At 48.4% G+C, this 13013-nt stretch overlaps 1 protein-coding gene across 1 annotated transcript; it reads left to right on the top strand.

Moving 5' to 3' along the window:
* Positions 1-586: 586 nt before the first annotated feature.
* LOC308358283 (WD repeat-containing protein 87-like) lies at positions 587-12103 on the top strand (the record flags this gene model as incomplete). The annotated part of the gene is made up of 5 exons (XM_080828441.1): positions 587-661; positions 1730-1897; positions 2500-5375; positions 5835-6094; positions 6492-12103. The coding sequence occupies 5 exons, from the start codon at positions 587-589 to the stop codon at positions 11927-11929; spliced, it is 8817 nt and encodes a 2938-aa protein (XP_080684567.1). The 3' UTR covers positions 11930-12103.
* Between the last annotated feature and the right edge of the window lie 910 nt (positions 12104-13013).

Raw genomic sequence — 13013 nt, 5'->3', positions numbered from 1 at the left:
GTCACCTAGGGAAATTGTTAGACGTGAAGGTCCCTGGGTCCCACTGCCATGGTTCTTCTTCTGTTGGCCTACGATGGAACCTGGGGATCTGTATTTTAAGACACACTCTTTCCCTAGGAGTTCCAGAGCAGGAGATCCAAGGACTGCACTCCGGGGACTGCCAAGTCCTGGCAAAATGCTCTCTTGACACATCACCAGCAACAAAGAAATTTTATTTGTCTGGGACGGTATTCCCTTCTAGCACCCCCTCCCTGCTTCCTTCGCCCATAATATCCTCCAGGGTCATGACAGCCAATGTTAAGATTCAATCCTCAACTCTTTGATTCACCCTCCCCAAGCCTCAATTTCCTCATCTATAAAATGGGTTTATACATACCTTACTGGGCCTCAGTGAAGGTTAAATGAGAAGATGTGTCTTATGGATGGCTCCTGATGTTCAAGAAATATTCAATACACATGAGTTCATGGATCTTGACTTCTAAGCCCTAGTTCCTCAAAAAGTAGTAACAGCTAAGCTGGCATCCTTTGGATTCCCACAGGTATTTTAAGCAACGGTCCTGAGGAGGACCAGGGAATAATCAAGGTGATGTCTTCTACCAGACTCATTCCCCTATGGAAGGATTTTAAATACCTCCTAAATGACATCATACATAAAAGCAAGGTAATAGGGGCGCCTGGGTGGCTCAGTGGGTTGAGGCCTCTGCCTTCGGCTCGGGTCGTGATCCCGGGGTCCTGGGATCGAGCCCCGCATTGGGTTCTCTGCTCAGCGAGGAGCCTGCTTCCTCCTCTCTCGCTCTGTCTGCCTCTCTGCCTACTTGTGATCTCTGTCTGTCAAATAAATAAATAAAACCTTTTTTTTAAAAAAAGCAAGGTAATACATATGTAGGACGTAAACGTGTTATTGGCCTCTATCTACCTTAATTGTTATGAGCATTTCAGAAGAGCGTAGATTTTCTGGGGAAGCAGAAAGCAGGCACAGTAGACCATAAAACAATTGTACCCTTAGTAGGAAGTGGACCGTCCATTTCCAAATGAGCCTAGGGATCTCTTGCAAGTACATTTTGGTAGTGGAAGGAGCATTGTCAGAGGAACCAAACCTTGGGGGAGAGAGATTTTCCTAAAACAGAAGGGATTAGGCAGCAGGCAGAACACTGGCTGAGCTCAGTTTTGCTCTGATTGGCTCTGTGTGAACTACCAGGTGAATGTGTCACAGCGCATGCTCTTATCGCTGTGGGATAATACGTATTGCATATAATCTTCCTCTGTCAAGTTTAAAGGTAGGGTGTTAAAGTCTTAACTTTGTGCACTTTTAAGCCTTAAGAACTTAAAGTTGCACTGACTTTTGTCACACTCTGGTTACATTTCATGTAGGTCCGCAGTGGAGTACTTGCCTGGGTAATGTCTTAAATACGTCTTTTATGACATCTGTACCTTGTAGACAAAAGGAGTGTTAGCAAATGGGTATGCTGGGAAGAACATCTGTTTTCCCCTGTGCTCACACCATGAAATTTGTCCATTCAGGCCCTGGAGGGGTTTGGTTCTCTCTTGTGTCACATGTTGTGTTACCTGCTCGCGAACTGCAGGTGTCCTATGAGTGACAAGTCGTGCGTGTGTCGGTGTAACAGGCATGAGGCATGACCATGGGAAAGGCTTCAGTTGCAACTTGTGTGAGAGTATATCTAGTGCATGTGTGTCCTGGTCTGTCACTTCATGCCAGGCCTCTCCCCAGCAAACGTCAGAAGACCCAAAGAATGAAGTGGTCGTGCTGAGTGACCAGTCCAAGATACTGTTCAGAGAGTCTCGCCATCCTCAAAATATGCCGCTTATATGCTATTATTTCAGCGATGCCAACTTCTTCGCCTCCCTCTCTTGGGTGACAAGCACCAAAGAAATACAGGTAAAACTACCTCACCTTCCCTCTCCTTCTTAGCTCACTCGACAGGGGCTGTGCCCACATAAGCTCTCGTCCCAAACTAACAAAGGGAGATCTACCTCTTGAATGAAAATGACCGATGGGGCGCCTGGGTGGCTCAGCCATTAAGCGTCTGCCTTTGGCTCAGGTCATGATCCCAGGGTCCTGGGATCGAGCCCCGCATCAGGCTCTCTGCTCAGCGGGAAGCCTGCTTCTCCCTCTCACACTCCTCCTGCTTGTGTTCCCTCTCTCAATGTGTCTCTCTCTGTCAAATAACTAAATAAAACCTTAAAAAAAAAAAAAGAAATAAAATGACAGAGATCTAGGGATCCCCCCTCCTCCCTTACAGTTTCTCCTTGAATAGATTTTCTGATTTCCCTCAAGTAGGCCAAGGTTAGGGAAAGGGTCCCAGACTTCTTGCTTCTACAGTATTTCCTGTTCCCATAACCGGAGTGGGGGAGGGGGTAAAAGCACTCGAGAGTCTTCCAAGTCCTCCTCAGCACAAGCACGGGGCAAAGGAGCCACATATTCAGCCCTTTCCTCTCCTACTATCTTTCCTAGTCAGGGTCCGTCTTACTCTCTTGTAGGCTGTCGTATGGATGAAGAGCAAAACTGACGACATGGTCGAGAAGAGAATATTCTCCATGACTGAACGACTGCCGCCCATCCAGTGCATGGTCCACACAGGTTCCTTTCACATCCTCGTGGCCTACTGTGGTGACCTGATCTTGCGGCTCTTTGGGGACCACTTCCGGTCGTTCAAACCCCTGGGTATAGTGCCGTGCCGCTTTAACATCAACTGCCTCTGCTATGACCCGGAAATGAAGATGCTTCTGTCGGGCATCCTGGGGGCAGTGGTCACCTGGATCATTGAGCGGAGCGGCAGGGGCCTCCAAGTAGCCCACATGGTCCCCATGCCTGGGGATGAGCTCGTCCAGGACATCAGTCTGAACGGTCCCAATGGCTCCGTCCTTGCGCTGTGTGAGACGGTGGTGAGGGTCCTTGAGCGCCAGGGCCAAGGCCAGCTAGGAGAGGTTCAGAGGTTCATGTCTACCACCAGCGGCTCCCCTATCACCTGCTGCTTCACCTGCTCGGACCAGGGCTTTCTCTATGCTGGAAATAAAAGTGGGGAAATCCAAGTATGGAGCATCGCCCGGGGAAACTCTCTCCACAGTTTCAAGGCCCACGTCTCGGCGGTGATCTGTATCCGCAGCCGGCCGGAGGCCCACACCCTGCTCACAGCCGGCAAGGAAGGCCTGATCAAGGAGTGGAACCTGACTCTGGGCAACCTGCTGCGGCGGCTAGAACTTGGCGAGGAGCTGTATGAACTCAAGTTTATTGACAACACTACTTTCTTCTGCCAAACCACCCACACCTTCTCCTTGCGCTGTCTGCCTTGCTTCTACAGCCTCTTCAACGTCTGCGGCTCTGCTCCCCAGCAGCTGCGTCGGGTCCGCTGCGGTGAGAACTGGTTCCGGATCCTGTGCACTACTGAGGATGGCTTATTGCGCTTTGTGTCCCCACTCACGGGGGATCTGCTCGTCCTCACCTGGCCCTTCTCGATCCTGGACCAGGCTGTGGATTGGGCCTATGACCCAGAAAAAGAGGAGCTCTTTGTAGCAACAGGCACCACAGAGGTGCTGGTGTTTGACACGACCCGCTGCCCTTGCCCAGCCAAGTATCTCTTGTGCACCTCCCCAGACTCTCGGGACTGGGTACAATGTCTGGCTTATGGGCATTTCCACCTGGGGCGGGGTCTACAAGGACTCATGTTCTCTGGACACCAGAGTGGGGTGATCAGAGTGCTTTCCCAGAACTACTGTGCCCGAATAGAGAAGTTCATGCACTTTGGAGCTATCCTGGCACTCTCTACACTACCTGGAGGGCTTTTTGGTAGCAGAGAAAACTCTTTGCTCTGTTCCTATGGAATGGATGACTACATACACCTATCAGAAACTGTGCTCGAGGGGAAGCGAGTGCATTTGAAGACGCTCGCCAGCATTCTCAGCAGCTGTCACCTAAAACACCTGATACTCTTACCCACCTCTGTGGGCGCTATCACGGAGACTAACTGTCTGCGTCTCTGGAAGTTCCATGATTTTCTGTCCTCTGAGTCACAAGAAGGCTCAATGTATATAGAGACACTGCCTCTGCACCAGTGTACCATCACATCCTTTGATGTCTGCCTGTCCTTGAGTCTTTTTGTCACAGGTGGTATTGATGGGTCTGTCCGGGTCTGGAACTTCCATGGCAGACTTGTAGCCATGCTGGATTCATCGCTGCACTTTGGCCCACTCTGCTTTGCAAACGACCGGGGTGACTTGCTTGTGACTTTTAACCAGAGTCTTTATCTGGTGTCCTGTCTCAAACTGCTTCATCCAAACCTGCTGGCTCGCCTTTCCTTTATGAGCATGACAGATGAAGTGCTAGAGGCCCCTAAGCCTTTTGCCCCAAGCTTCTTCTTCTCCTTTGAGACCATGTTTGTGCCCAAGTACATCTACCTTGGAAAAGGGAAACAGGAATTAGCAGGTCTAGAGAAACTTGTCAATAAGCGGGCCATTGCCTTTGATCATATGGTGCCACACGTCATAGAAGAAGATGAGCAAGGGAGCCCCGTGTTACTGTCTTCCTTCAGACGCGGTTTCTTGTATAAAGAGGAGACTGTTGGGATGGAGGTGAGCAAGCCTCCCCATTATGTGGTTCCTCCCCAACTACAGTTGTCTACCTGGGATGGACTCAACCCTTACCAAATACTGCGATGCTACTTTGGTCATGGGCGGGAATGGCTCTTGGCTCCTGACTGCTACATCCCCAACTCAGTGATTCGTGCCCGTCTTTGGCCAGAGGGCAGCCCAATATACCTACAGTGCAACCTGCATTCACCTGTGTGGGAAACGGAATGGGACAAGTTCCAGCAATTCTTCTTCTGGCACAGTAGGGAAAAGTCTCTAAGTGATGCAGGAGAATATTCATATGAAAAGGAGGATGACAACTTCATAGAAACGAGACTGACCAAGGATGTAACCTACAGTGTCCTTACAGACTCAGCAAACCGTAGTTGGCTGGGGAAAAAGATGAGTGAAATAGCTATTAATAGCCTGGTGGAGACAATCCTCAACATTATGATCCACGCTTCCCCACTGAAGTACCAATGCTGCATTGGTGCATTGGGGCAAATCTTTGCCTCTTACGAGGTGTCTTCATCCCTGCGCTCTGAAACAGCCCGTCGCCTACTGGATGATACTGCCAATTCCAACCCGCTGATCCGAGAGCTAGCCTGGGAAGGGCTAAAGCGTCTAGGAATGATTACTCATCTTTTTGCCATGCCTCTGGCCCAAGGATTGATGGACAAGGACCAAAGAGTGAGGAGTAAGGCCCTGACCCTCATACCTGACACTGGAATCCACTGTAAGTCCTCACTCTTAAGCCTGATCCAGCACCGAGACACCTTCCGGGAGATGCAGTAAGTTCTTTGTGCCTTCTGCAATTCTTGACTAGCCTCTAGTTTTCTTCTCCCTTTCCCTTCCTTCACTCTCTCTTCATACCTCTCCATTAACTCTTACTGTCCTTTTTCTCTTTCATTGTCTTTTTCCATTCCTAGACTGTCCTGACAATCCTGACTGCTCACTCCTGTCTCCACTTTGTCTCCTGTTCCTGTCTGTCCCCTAACTCCTGAGTTCCCCTGCTCATTCTTTTCTCCTACCCCTTCATTCCCCATAAAAACCACTCCATTCATTGCCACCTTGGCTTTCTAGACTTCTTTTTTCTTGGCCATCCTCTATCTCAACGTACACTGTCTCTGTTGGCCACTGTGCCAAGCCTCCTGCCTGTTCCACAGCAGTTTGCAGTTCCTTCCTTCTGTTTCTCCCTGTTGTCCTTTCCCTGATTCATCCTGGTCTTTCCCCTCCTCTGACTTTTACAGGAAGGAAATGATTGGGGATGAATCCCTAGACCATCTGTTGGGGATAAGGGCCACAGATCTCCAAATCCTTCACACTCAAGTGGAGCAGCGATTGAATGAAAACCTGACCTTGTCAGAGGGAGAGGAAAAGCCTGCTTTTTCTTTAGTGGTCTCAAGGGTTTCCGAACGTCTATCCCTTTCCAAGCAACCTGACATAATTCCTGAAGAATCTAAAGCTCCCATCAAGTCCGGCAAAGGCAAAAAGGGGGGCAAAAAGCACGGTACGTATGGGGTGATCTGATTCATGCCTCATGGTTCCCAAGGGGCAACACAGTTAGGGCTAACATGGGTCAAGAGATATCAATCAACACAGTTAGGGCTAACATGGGTCAAGAGATATCTGACCCAGAGACAAGTAGATGCATCTTTTCACACAAACTTCCTAGGAAGAATCTACCCAAACTCAGGGAGACTCCAATGCTTATCTCCACAGGATTTAGAAGGCGAGCACTGGTATAAAGTAAGGGGAACTCTTTTCTTTTTTTTTTTTAAAGGCCTCAGCTCCCTCTGTTGCTACTTCTTTTACGGCAATTCTTCTTACTCATACCATTAGTGGGAAAGAAGCGACTTAAGCCTCCCATGCCTTCCTTATCTCCCATCTCCTGATCTTCCCTATAGCCCGAAAATTGTGGCGGACCCTCAAGAAGATGAAAGAGGCTGGCAGAGAGCGAGGTCTCTTAGAGGGTGAAATTGACCAGAGGGAAGCTGCACCAGTTTCGGTGGTGGAGACAGCCGCCCATCCTAGAATCTCTTCGACCATCAGTGTGTTAAAGAGTTCAAAAGATGGTGAGCCACAACCTCCAGAGAAAGATACCTCAAAGGACCATTCTGCATTGACCCTGAAGACGCTGAGGAAAATCCATGAGAGAAAAGGCAAGAAAAGAACAGCGCGGAAACCCAAAAAGAGGCACAAGAAGAAGACAAAAGAAGCCGAAGTTACAATTGAGGAAACTTTGGCTGCTGTAAAGGAAGAACCAGTTGTGAAGCAGCTGAAAGCCCAAGGGCGGGGTGCCGCTGGGGCGCCTGGCCGCAAGACCATCCCTGAAGAGAGCTCATCATGGCGGGATGATCTATGTCGTCTTATGACCCTTAGAATATCTGGTTCCCAAACACACATGTCAGAAGCTCTAAACATGGAGCTGGTGGCCATGGCTCAGGAGGTGCTGGCAGATCGACAGCCCAGCTGGGAGCTTTTCCAGGAGATTTGCCCCTTGTTGGAGGAAAAAAGTGAGGTTCTGCTTGAGGACCTCAACTGGGATGTAGCCTGGCTAGAGGAGAAACCGATTTTTATTCATGAAGGGGCGATTAGAGACGACATAATAAGCAGAAGGGAGGACGAGACACCAGAGGTGCAAGAGCAAGAGCAAAAGGAAGCAGAGGACATGCCAGCTGTGCAGGAAACCCAGGTGATTCCCAAAAAAGTCAAGAAAAAGAAAGTTCTCTTTTTAGGACCAGGTGGTCTAACCAAGGGAAAACGAATATCGAAGAAAGAAGAGAAGAAATCCTTTAAGAAGCCCTTTAAGCAAGAGAGGAAAGAAGTTCAGCAGGAAATAGGAGTGGCTGACAAAGAGACAGTGAGCAAAAGAGAGAGGGATGTGAGCCCGGCAGTAGAGGAAATGGCCAAACTGGAAGAGGAAGTAGTTAAGCAAGAAGAAAGCCCAGTTGTGGCTGAGAGGAAGCTGTCTTGGCAGGAGTGGGAGAAGTCCTGGGATGAGTGGAAACAGGCCCAGGATGAGAAGATACCCTGGGATGAATGGAAGAAAGCTTGGGATGAGAGGCATCTGGAGGAAGAGGAGAAACAACAAACAGATGAAAGGAAGCCACTCCCAGGGGAGGAAAAGCTGGATGTGGACAAGAAGAAGCTGAGATGGGATGAGTGGTTAGAGGTCTGGGAAAAGAGAGTGGACAGGCCCAGAGAGGAACACAAACCTGAGGAGGACTTGACCCTGAAGGGAGAACTGTCTCAGGAAGGGGGAGGAGAAGTGTCTCAGGAAGGGGGAGGAGAAGTGTCTCAGGAAGGGGGAGGAGAAGGAGAAGAGAAGGAAGAGCTGATGTCAAAAGAGCAGAGACAGATCCGAAAGGAATATGATCAGGCCTGGATTGAGAGGAAACGAGCCCAGGCTGAAAGGAAACGAGCCCAAGAAGAAAGGAAGCTGGCCCAAAAAGAAGAGAAGCTAGCACAGAAAGAGAGAAAACTGGCCCAGGAAGAGAGAAAACTGGCCAGGGAATATGGGAAACTGGCTCAGAGAGACAGGACAATGGTCCAGGCAGAGAGGAAGTTTGTCCACAATGAGGAAAAATTGTCCCGAAGAGAGGAGAAGTTAAGCCAAGAAGCAGAGAAACTGGCCCAGAAGAGGAAGAAACTGGCCAAGCAATTTGAGGAACTGGCTGGAGAAGAAGAGAAAATCTCAAAGAAAGGAGGGAAGCTGGCTGAGGTAAAAAAGATGCTGGCCCAGAAAACAGAAAAACTGACCCAGAAGGAGAAAGATCTGGCATTGCAAGAAAAAGAACTATCCCAGGAATTGAAGGAGCTGATGTGGGAAGAGGAGGAACTGGCTCGGAAAGAAGAGGAAATGAATCAGGACTTGAGCGATCTGGCTGAGGAAGAGGAGGAACTGGCTCAGGAAGACAGGACCCTGGCCTGGCAAGAACAGAAACTGAGTAAGGAAGAGAAAGCGCTGGTCCTGGAAGAAGAACTGCTGATTCAGGAAGAGAAGAAACTGGCCCAGGACAAGGAGAAACTGCCTGAGGAAGAGGAAAGGCTTGCTGAGAAAAGGAAGAAACTGATGGAGAACAAGTTAAAACTGGCCCAGGAAAAAGAAAAATTGGCCCAGGACAAGGAAAAACTCACAAACAGCAGAAATATACTATACTGGAGGGGGAAGTCTCTGGCTCAGGAGAGGGAGAATCTGCTCCAGGAAAAAGTGAGATTGGCTCAGAGGAAAAAGAATCTCCTCCAGATCACAGAAAACCTTGCCCAGAACAAAAATAAATTAGTCCAAGCAAAGGAGAACCTGGACGTGTACAAGAAGAAACTTGCTCAGGAAGAGGAGAAGCTTGTGGAAGAAAAGAAAAAACTTGCCCAGAGGAAGGAGAAGGTGGATGAGGCTGAGAAAAACCTGATCCAATTAGAAGAAAGTCTGGCTCAGAAGCAGCACAATCTAGCCCGGGACAAGATGGAATTAGCTATGGAAAAGAGAGGGGTCTTCCAAGAACTGAAAATGCTCAGAGGAGACTGGGATAGTGCTAAGGAAAAAAAGGCACTGGGCAAAGAAATGAAGAAACTGGCCCAGGAGAAGGTCAGGCTGGCTGAGGAAACCCAAATTCTCTCCACAGGAGAGACTAAAGAAACCTTAAAACAGTTCAGAGTGACCAAGAATGAACTAGAACAAATCAAGAGGAAACTGTCACTAGAGGAGAAGATACTGAGGTATGAAGATAGGGTATTGGCCACAAAGCAAAGGGACATTGCCAAAGGAAAACTGGAATTTACCAGAGGAGGAAGAGTGTATGCCCAGGAAGAGAGGAAGCTGGCCAAAGTAGTAAGGAAGTTGAGTAAAGAAAAGGAAGGCATTTCCAAGGCACAATCAAAAGTGAGCAGCAAAGTCTTAAAGGCACTTCAAGATCTTACTAAAGAAGAAATGAAAGTGATCCAGGAAGAAATAGAGATGACAAAGATGAAGAGGAACTTCTTGGTTAAGGAAAGGAGATTGAGCAAGGAACAAAATAAGCTTGATGCCAAACAGTGGGATTTTTCTGTGGAACAACCAGAAGTAATCAAAGATGAGAAGAAACTGGCTAAGAAGCAGAGAAAACTGGCCAAGGAAATGAAAAGAATGATAAAGAAAGAGAAAAAAATAACTGAGGAAGAAACCAGATTGGCCAGACAACAGAGAGAAGTCATACAGGAAGAAGAGAAGGAAGAACTAACAAAGGATGAAGAGGTAATACCACTGCTTGAACCAAGGTTGAAAAAGAGAAAAGAGCTAAAGACACTTGATACACCAAAGGAAAAGCTTCCCAGTCAAGAAGAGAGTAGAACAAGCCTATCCAGAGAAATAGAAAACTTACTGGATGAAGTAGAGCAAGAGAGTTTGTCTGAGGAAGAGGAGGAAAAAGAGGAGGAGGAGGAAAAAGAGGAAGAGGAGGAAGAGGAGGAGGAGGAAGGGGAGGGAAGGAAGATGGTGGAGGAGAAGGAGGTAGAGGTGGAAGAGAGAAAGGAGAAGGAGAAAGAGAAGGAAAAGAAGGAGAAGAAGAAGAAAAAGAAGAAGAAGGCGCAGGAGGGGGAAGAGAAGGAGGAGAAAGAAGAGGAAGAGGAAGAGGAAGAGGAGGAGGAGGAGGAAGGGGAGGAGGAGGAAGAAAGTATGAGTGAAGAAGAGTCCGAAAGTCTGAGTGAGGAAGAGTCAGAAAGTCTGAGTGAGAAAGAAAAGGGGGAAAGCTCTTTGAAAAAAGACAAGAAAAAGGAGATCTTAAAAACAGGAAAATTACTTAAGTCACAAGCAGAAAGACAAAAGGACCGAAGGGAAAGAGAAATAATCCCTTCTGTTGGAAAAAGAATCCCTGATATCAGAGACACTGCTATACAACTAAAAGTTCTGAAAGTCCCTTCCAAGAAAATAATAGCTCTGGACATGCAAGAGAAGATACCAGTGCTAGTGTCTACAAAACAAGTATCCCCGGAAGAAAAGGCCAGAGCACTTGAGGCATCTAGGATGCTTCCAGAGTCAAGGTTTATGGACAGACAAGGAGAACTGTTGAAGAAATTTAAGCCCAAATCTCTACAAGTTTTGGATACAGTTTTGGAGTCCCCAGAACGAGACTTAAAGACTCCATATTTACCTGACATATTGAGGCAGACCATGGAAGCTCACAAACTCCAAGGCAAACCACTAGACCCCAAGTTGCAGTGGATTTTGCAGCATCATCCAGTCCTGATGAGAAAGCCTGGGGTACCTTTGCCCCAAATCTGGGCCAAGGAAATAGGTGCTCAGGTAGGACTCTCAGATATAGACTGGATCCACCACGTCCTAGAACGGATGGAGGCAGGAGAACAGCTTTCTAGGGAGAGTTTCCACAGATTGTGCCAGCTTCTCAAAGACCTCACCACAAAGGGAAACCTAGATTGGCTCCATCTGGCCCAACTTAAAGCCATTGTGTACCGTCACAAGCAGATCCTGGAATCACGAAGTGCACGTATCTCAAAACCCAGTAAGGAGTCCCTGGGTCCAAAGTACCTGAAAGTGATCCCGCCTATAAAAGGAAAGGAAAGCTGGTTAAAACCTTTTGGTGGCCCCACACCAAAGTCCCCATTAGGTACCAAAGGGATCCCCACCCCAAAGGGTGTAAATTGGCATCTTCTAGAAGAGCCTTACAGGAGTGCCTGGGCAGGGCAGATATCCACTGCTCTCGAGGAGATGGAGGTGCCACACTTTCCTCCTGCCACGGGAGACACTGTCACAGGTGCCCAGGCCTCTGTGGAAAAACAAACCCTTGCCCTGATGTTTCAAAAAGACTTCTGGGCTTTTAAGGACAAAGGCAGGTTTCCCAGATTGCCCAGGCTGGAGAAGAAGGCCCAGGCCGTCGCTAAGAAGAAGGAAGAGGTTCCTCTCTGGGAGACATTTGTGGCACTCTACCATGTCTTGCAGATGTTGCAGCAACGATATGCAAAAGACAGCGCTGCTTGGATGGAACAGTTCCATCAGCTCATGGACCTGTACCAACTTAAGTCCCCCCGAATCCAGAAGCTGCTGCAGGAGCTGTTACTGAAAGATGAACCCCAATCCCAAGAGATCACCTACGAGGAGGCCCGAAAGGCCATGGAGCTGGTTCCCGGGGAGCGCTTGTTCTACCACCTGTTTTGTGGTGGCTCTCGAAACAATAAAGGTCCTCTGGAGTTCCAGGAGGTGGTGCCCCTCCCAGGTCAGAATAACGTCCGTACCATCAATCATATGGGCATTGCTCAGTATGGGATCTTGGAACTCGCCTGGAAGAGCCTGCCCCAAGCAGATATTCATCTCACCAAGGAAATTCCCCACATCACTGCTCCCACCCCCTAACTTGGGACTGATGGGAGATCAGGACTTTTCATTCCCACCTGGGGGAAGGCCTTATCGCCCTAATCTAGACCCTTATCCCTAGGGCCCACACAGAGGTAGGGCCAGGCCAAAGTCCTTTCCCTAACTAGCTCCAGAAACCAGCTTCCGTATGTGGAATAAAGAGGTGGTTCCCGTTTGTAGCATCGCTGTAATGTGTCCCTTTTCCTCAAACATTGCTGCCCCGGAAAGGTAGCCAGAGAGACCAGATATATACTCCTGAGTGGGAAAACATCCCAAAAGCTAGTGGGTGCTCACCCTCTGGAGACCTTCAGGCAGAAGAGTCTTCCCTTGTCCTCTTCCTTACTTACCTCCCCCATCCTCCACTAAAGACTACAGGAAGGAAAGCACCTGGCACAAAAATGAATGAATATTTGGCATTAGTATAAGAGGCACTGATATAGTAGAAAGAAAATGGACTTTAGAATCAGAAGACCTGGCATAGTTCTTGGAGTTTCACAGTGGAGACAGACTCTGTTTCCCTATTCATAGCTCTGCATGCTGATGACTGGAATCCCAAACAGCAGGTGTGGTAGGTGTTGAGGGGACCCTGAGAGTATCTCATGAGTCCCTTCCCTCTAGCAACAAAGAAGACAAGAGTTGAAGGGAAGGGGTAGTAAAGTGAAGGATGTTGTCCTTGCCAGTAACTGTGTTCTTTCTGTGATCTCCACTCCCCACCATGGAAACTTCAGAGTTGCCTTTCTCCAGGTAAGCTGAGCCTTCCATCAGCTTCTATCAAGGAGCCCATCTTACCATTTGCCACCCTTCATCATGATGTCTCCTTTGTTATTCTATTCCTTCTACCTGAGTTTGGTTTTGTGGGAGAAACCAGGGATAGAGGGCAAGAGAACATTCTGAGAAGTTGGAGTCACCTCAGAGGCCAAGCAGTACAGACCCACATGGAGGGTACAAGAGCTATGGGCCAGGGACAGGAAGCCTCAAAAAGGAAGACTGACCCAACAGCCAGGTAAGGCAGCAAAAATAAGGATGGCCCAGCTGGCTCTCTCAGCTCTGATTTAAATCATTTCTTTCTGGCCTCTCTTTGTTT

Source organism: Martes martes, assembly GCF_963455335.1.
Source record: "Martes martes genome assembly, chromosome: 17".
Classification (NCBI taxonomy): domain Eukaryota; kingdom Metazoa; phylum Chordata; class Mammalia; order Carnivora; family Mustelidae; genus Martes; species Martes martes.
Note: the sequence above shows the minus strand (reverse complement) of the source record. Positions and strands in the feature narration are given on the sequence as shown.